The sequence below is a fragment of the Papaver somniferum genome, chromosome 2 (genome assembly GCF_003573695.1).
Source record: "Papaver somniferum cultivar HN1 chromosome 2, ASM357369v1, whole genome shotgun sequence".
In the NCBI taxonomy this organism is placed as follows: domain Eukaryota; kingdom Viridiplantae; phylum Streptophyta; class Magnoliopsida; order Ranunculales; family Papaveraceae; genus Papaver; species Papaver somniferum.
This window is the reverse complement of record NC_039359.1, coordinates 191,286,533-191,293,065: the sequence shown is the minus strand read 5'-3', so window position 1 is coordinate 191,293,065 and position 6,533 is coordinate 191,286,533. Positions and strand designations below refer to the sequence as shown.

At 35.9% G+C, this 6,533-nt stretch overlaps 1 protein-coding gene across 3 annotated transcripts; it reads right to left on the bottom strand.

The window, feature by feature from the left end:
* Window positions 1–290: 290 nt before the first annotated feature.
* LOC113350067 (type IV inositol polyphosphate 5-phosphatase 7-like) lies at window positions 291–5,906 on the bottom strand. 3 transcript variants are annotated; one of them, XM_026594144.1, is made up of 12 exons: window positions 4,584–5,906; window positions 4,140–4,208; window positions 3,907–3,994; window positions 3,069–3,795; window positions 2,764–2,957; window positions 2,543–2,651; window positions 2,285–2,433; window positions 1,859–2,116; window positions 1,677–1,759; window positions 1,496–1,582; window positions 882–1,142; window positions 291–756 (listed from the first exon to the last, which is right to left on the bottom strand). In XM_026594144.1, exons 1-8 carry the CDS (start codon window positions 4,699–4,701, stop codon window positions 1,891–1,893), a joined length of 1,680 nt encoding a protein of 559 aa, XP_026449929.1. In that variant the 5' UTR covers window positions 4,702–5,906; the 3' UTR covers window positions 291–756; window positions 882–1,142; window positions 1,496–1,582; window positions 1,677–1,759; window positions 1,859–1,890. The 3 variants fall into 3 exon arrangements, with proteins under 3 accessions (XP_026449929.1, XP_026449928.1, XP_026449927.1); XM_026594143.1 differs by having other exon boundaries at window positions 1,496–1,579; XM_026594142.1 differs by having other exon boundaries at window positions 1,496–1,759.
* Window positions 5,907–6,533: the final 627 nt, after the last annotated feature.

Below are 6,533 nucleotides of genomic sequence, written 5' to 3'. Positions count from 1 at the left end.
AATTCAAAAACCTGTGGTTAACAATCAAAGATTCGAAACCTTTCACAATTTACCAAATGTGAAAATTTTCCAATCACTTCTTGACATGTGGTGCAAGATTTGAACCTTGAAAGTATGCTTAGAAAAAGAAGTAGAAAACCCACAACTTCTCCCCTCTTATGCTTCAAAAGAAAAAAAAAAGACTTCTCCCCTCTTTCAAGTGCCTTGTAACAAAAAGAAAAAGAAAAACTCCTCTATCAATTCTTTGTAATTATGATTTTGATTCACCATGATTTCACAAATAAGCTTTGTAAATGCTCTTTTTCTTTATTCTTAGCATGGAAATAGCTTACATCAAAGATAAAGCTATAAAAGAGAAGAATGAATTGTGTAGAGATACAAGAAGCAAAAACTTGAACTTTTTCAGTATAAAAATCATTAAGATGTATCAGAGCTACAACATAAGTATCTATGATAACTTCACCATTTTCTTTTCTTCTTTTTTCTCATTCAGTTTGGTCTTTATCACATCTCCCTCCCATCTTCTTCATCTTTACAACAAACAAATGATTATTCTGTTTCATTTCTTCCTTTTTCTCTCTGTCTCTAAGAATGTAGGCAATGATTCTCCAACTCCTAAGTTATATACAAAAGAATAACGTTTGGATAAAATTTAAAATACAAACAATGAGTTAGAAAAAAAAGACAAATACTAGTACTACTTTCGCCTGTTACCCACTCAGGATTTCCAGCTTCAGGGAAGATACATTATACATCCTGCAGAAGTACGAAACCAAATTGTTTAAGTACATGACCTACTGTTATTTTTTAGAGGCAGAAAATGTAAGGTTTATTAGACGCAGAAAATGTAATCTTAAAGTATGTTTCAGGATTTAACTTACCTGGTCATCAAGTGGAAAAAAAATGCTGCTACTGGTCTTTATGTTCGAGGCTGGTACATTGCAATGAGTATTCAGCCTCAGGACTAGCTGAACTTGTTACATGATAGTTTGATGAAAAAAATTGAATATCTGATAGGTAAAATGGTTAGGACAGGCTAGATGGTCAGGAGTGAAGAAAATAAATGAGTGCTTTGTTAGGCTTTTTGGCGGTTTGTGGGGATCGAATTTCTCCGTCAACCTTTCAAGCAAGTTTTCTTCCAACTGCAATTTGGGACCATTTTAACAGATAAGAGTTGAGACAAGAATAAGATCAGCAAAGAAGAACTTTAAAGAGAATGAAAATGTGAATCACTTTCAGGTCCATTCTAACTTGAGAAATGGGACATATAGACAGGTTATATTGACACAAACATTCTTCTTAAGATTATTAGAAAGTGAGATTAACAAATTTGATACCTAATTGATGGATAAGAACACCACGGATCAGGTACGTGGTCCATGGTGTTCTTGACCGAGAATTATAGCTACCTCAATCAATGAAAATTATGGATGAAATTTTGTGTCTATAAAATGGAGGGTAAAATCTGTACTGTAAGTAAAAAAATGCTAATCACCTTTTTTGGCAAATAGATGGTCCAGCCCTTGGGATTTTCATGTCGTCGTTGTCTGAAGTATTTGAGGTGCCGCAGAAGAGGAATCTGCTGGTACACCAAAATAACCAAGATCGATACGAGGAATATTTAAATGTCACTGACATAAATTCATTGGATTCTTTTTTCATTGTCTCTGCTTTACCTTTCGAGAAAACACGGGTCATTTGGCTTCACACCCGAAGTTCTCTTGATACCAAACAACAACTATCTCATTATGATCCCCTCCTAACAGAGCAAAAGACAGCGTCGGATCAGCTTTAGACATAGAACATAGAGAGCAGAAAGAAAAAGCAAGTTTAGAGAACGAGAGAGATGGGAACATACTCAAATTTGAGTCTTTACAAGCTCCTAACCATTCAGAAGAAATTAAGCTCAGTATATCCACGTGAGTGAGGTAAAAGTTCTTCGACCTCAATTCGAGAACTTGTGCAGCTCGCACTTCTCTTAATTCGACTATGATTGATTGATTCAACCTCGGCAGTAAAGATACTATAAACTGGCCGGTGATCTGAGAACCTTGACTCGCCACGAACATAAGATAATTGTCGGATGCCTCTTCCATGCCACAAAATGCGATCGCACCTTCAAAGGCAAACATTTAGCTAAATCAGTTTTTATCACCATTTTTTTACCCACAAATACGAAGGTTAGATCTTTATGAATAACAGGGTTCATATTTGGTTCCAAGTAATCCGACATCATAAAGATATCAGGTAGGTTGCTTTTATAGGATGAAGTTCTTGTTCTCACCATGCCGGAGTTCGCCGTTTTTCCTTATTGTGGGCATCATCCCCTGCATATCTATCTGAGTTATTTGAGTACTTGTATGTTGGAGGGAAATATATCCTCCCTTCGCTCCATCCTTCAAACACACGACCCCGCTTTTGCTCTATGCGTAACTGCTCGAAGAACATCAAAGGTCTAGCTCAATCAGTTTCAATAAAAGGAAACAGTGGACAATACAGTGTGCACTTAAATAACAGTAGAAAGAGAGGCTAGATATTGTGCCTGATCGTTTTGTAGCAGTGCCCTCCAGTTGTGCATCTCAACAAGTGCCTTCGCAGAACGGTAAGAGAGGGCAATACGGTAGTTCAAGTCTCCAAGCCAAATTACTCGACTAAATCAATAGAAACAAAACTTGTGATTTTAGAGTTTTGCTAATAGATAATTATATAACTTACTGAACATACACCCAAGTAATTACAACACTAAAGAAATACATTACATACTCATGATCCATAATCGTTTCCGGGGATCTCTCATCTCCTAATCCATGAACACGTGGAAACCTCGTTTTTCTTAATATCTCCATGACATCAGAATTCCGTCGTAGCTCATCCCCCTCCTTTTGCCCAGAGGTTAAATGACTACACACGAAGCAAAAGCTTGTTTGGTGCAAGGACATACTAACCGAAATGGAACCCTGAAAATGCAATTTGGTATTCCCCTTTGCTTAGTTCTTCATTTGGTACTCAAAGAATCAAATCCAATTCAATCAAATTATAAGCTAATGAACAAAAAAAATCATATTCACCTTATTCCCAAGATATCCCATTAGTCCTCTGCCAATGCAAGAAACTTTAATGTTTCGAACAGCATCAGTTAAATCACTCCTTACCCACACTGTTAAAAATATCCCAACCATCTGCTTACTAGAGATCAAACAATACCTCGAATTCCCTGATGATTTCTCTCTATGCTCCATAGAATTTGATCCACCAAAAGACATTGGCGAGTAAACAGTACTAGGTGAATCCTCAGGTACGTTTTCCTCATCGGATGAACCCCATCTATAATTTGGGTCATAATCACTTGGTCTATTGCCAAACATAACACGATCACAGACACTAAATCTCCGATCAAGTCGTGGCTGTGAGACAAACATATCATTATCCATTCTCATACTACGACTCAAGGATTGAAATGACCGACGATGAAAAAACGAAGAAGCCTTTTGTCTTGTTGATCCTTCAAAATCAGCATCTAATTCTACAACGGGATCAGGGACAGGTGAAGGCGTGTAACAACAACCATTTCCACTAGTTCCCGGAAGATTGTTCAGAGTTTTACGGATAAGTGCTAGCCATTTTCTTGCAGGACCGTTGTCTTCTGCTCCCAAAACATTGCCAGCATTCAACGGAACAATCTCTTGAAAGCCAAGAACATAGATATCAGCAGGAGGTGAAGTATGAAGCCAATCTTCTAAATTCAAGTGACTTGGTGGAGATTTTCCACCTACATTCCATGTAGCTACAAAGATACTACACCAACATCAAAAGAGGTGCACAAGGAGTCAAAAACCAAAAAATTTAAATCAAATAACACAATAAAAGAAGAAGAAACATCATGAATCATGACAGATATATAAGTACCTGTGATTTTGGACATCAGTAACTTGAGCAGCATCAAGATCAAGCTTTCCTCTCCTAACGCCATCAAAGTTTTTCCTATTCAATCTCTCTGTGTACGTCAAAGTTGGGAAAGGAGATTAAAAAAATGAAAAGAAAAGGCAATTAATATTTTTAGTTGGGAGATGGATTAGTGAAGGAAATGGTCCATAGCTAATAACTCTAGAATCTGATTTCTACACAGGAAAATACTGAACCTGTTCTGCTTTTCTTGATAGTGCATGCCTCCATCTCTGAGTAACTGTTGTTCCATTCTCTATTACCACCTGAATACAAACAAAATATTTATCAATACAAAAAATTAAAACTTTGATTAACAACTGAACAGTAAGTAATAATAATGTTAATCATCACCCCCACATCTTCAATCAAAAAAAAAAAAAAAATGAAAATTTTAGACTGTGATTCAGAAAAGTACTAATGCAATTAACCCACAACTTTAATTACAAAAAGCAAAATCAAAGTAGGAAAATAGTTAAACAAATCTTTGAAGGAAAAATGAAACAATCTAAAAACGGATGATAGCATTAATGCCATCAAACCCACATCTTTGATCACAAAAAAAGAAGCAGATAAATTTCCTCGAGAAGATTTAGAAACACCATCAAATGAAGTTGGAGGGAAAAACAAAGATTACACACCTCCATAGACAACATCGGCATGAAAGTCCTGAGCTTTAGTCTTGATATTAAACCATTTTCTAACAAGACTCTTGGACCATGAAAACTTACTTTTCTTTGTATATCCATCTTCCCTCATTGTGTTTCAATATTTCTTCATGAAAACTTACTACTCAAAAATTAGTCCTTTGTGATTGATTACTCACTGGGTTTTGTTTGTAATCAACTCAACTCAACATTGACTACAAGATCCAAATTGAGATTTCTCAATAAAAAGGTCCTCAGCTCAATTCACTGTATTTCTTCTTAGATTTCTTCAACACCAAAGCTTGCTATTTTCAGACACAAGACAAGATACAATAAATGTATTATATGTCCCTAGAAAACAACAACCCAAATGAAGTTTTTAAATTCTTGGGTTCTTTCTTCTCACTAACTAAGATCCAAGGAGTACAATAGTGAAGTCAGGAATTGAAACTAGAATGAACAGAAAGAGAGGAAGTAAAAGAAGATACAGACTAGTGAGTGAGAATAGGAAAAGGATGAGAGATTCTCAGTTTGTAACAAGACAATGCAGCAGAAGAGACTAGTGAGAAAGAGAGAGAGGAAAATGGCTGTTGTTGTTGTTGTTCTTCTTCTTCTCTATTCACAAACAATACCTCGTTCAGTACTAGAAATTTGAAGAGGAATAAAGTGCAGGGAAGCTCTCTCTCGAGGCTGTAACCCCAAATCCAAGACTTAAACAAAGACAGAAAACCAAAACATGGGACAATCCTAGATATATATTGGTAAGACTTGTTCTTAATAATACTAGTAGTAATAACTTACTTGCTGCCTCAAGTTGAAGAAAAGAAAAGAAAAGAAAAAGAAAAGAAGAAAACTAGTTGGTTGCCCGTTCTTAAACGCAGTCAGTCCATCTGTCTGTACAACATGGTCAGCAACCAAAGTTAGAGAGAGTCTTTGCTTCACTCTGTGTATATGACTATATGTTTAAATATCTAGTACCATTTTTGGTCTTACACTCCCTAGAAGAAAAACAATAAAGCAATTCAAGAAAGAAAGAAAAGAAGATAAAGGGGAAAACTTCTTCTTAGTTTATGTTAGCAAGAGATGGGTTTTTTTTTTTTTTTTTTTTTTTTTTTTTTTTTTTTTAATGTACTCTCTTTTGCTTCTTCGACGTTTACCAGTACTGATTTTAGGGGGGAAGTAATGATCTTGTGTCACAATTTTGGAGAGGTGCGTTGTGTGAAGAATGTTTGGTTTGGTTTGGTTTGATTTGATTTTTTTTTTCTTTGGCGTGGAGAAGGGATTTAGTTTGGATTTATAGAGTTTATATGATTCTTTGTGGGAAATTTAGAAGCTTGAATATTGCAAAATAACAAAAATGTTACTCCGCGAAACCGAGAGTTGTTGACTGAGGGACGCACTGACCCTACAAGAGTTGGATCTCTATCCTTCTTTGATTCAAATAGGCAAATGGAAATAATGGGAGATTGTAAGTGAACTCTTTAGGTAATCTTTTGAGATATTTTTCCTCGCGTTTTCACGGGCCATTCAAAAGGATTTAGGGGCCAATAATAAAACAAAAAAGGTCACCCAAAGGGAAAATGTAGCCAGCCCTTATCTCGCGTAATTCGTAATGGCGAAATTACCCTTATATATTCGGAGGATATGATAACATTGTTATCCTCCGATTGTAATCGGAAGCCAAAATATTACCCAGACTTCCGTTTGTAGTCGGTGCAGTATTAGAATGATTTCTGTTTCATTTTTTTCATTTCCTTTTCATTTTTGAGTTGTTAGAGTTATAGAGAAGAATGTGAAGGAAAAAAGGGAAAACCCATTTTATCACTACAAAAATGGATGGATATGAAGAAGAAGGTGAGAATCATGGCGAAGAACAAAATGTTGAGGGTTCACGACCGTTTAGAGAAGACGATTTGGGGTATATGTTGAATGATCCAAACTTTT

What these genes read in the sequence shown, in the direction of transcription:
- LOC113350067 (XM_026594142.1), bottom strand. Translation starts at nt 4,701, where the DNA reads ATGAGGGAAGATGGATATACAAAGAAAAGTAAGTTTTCATGGTCCAAG. An exon ending in TATCAAGAAAAGCAGAACAG is followed by an intron (nt 3,995 to 4,139) that starts GTTCAGTATTTT and finishes TGACGTACACAG; the next exon opens with AGAGATTGAATAGGAAAAAC. An exon ending in ACTGATGTCCAAAATCACAG is followed by an intron (nt 3,796 to 3,906) that starts GTACTTATATAT and finishes ATGTTGGTGTAG; the next exon opens with TATCTTTGTAGCTACATGGA.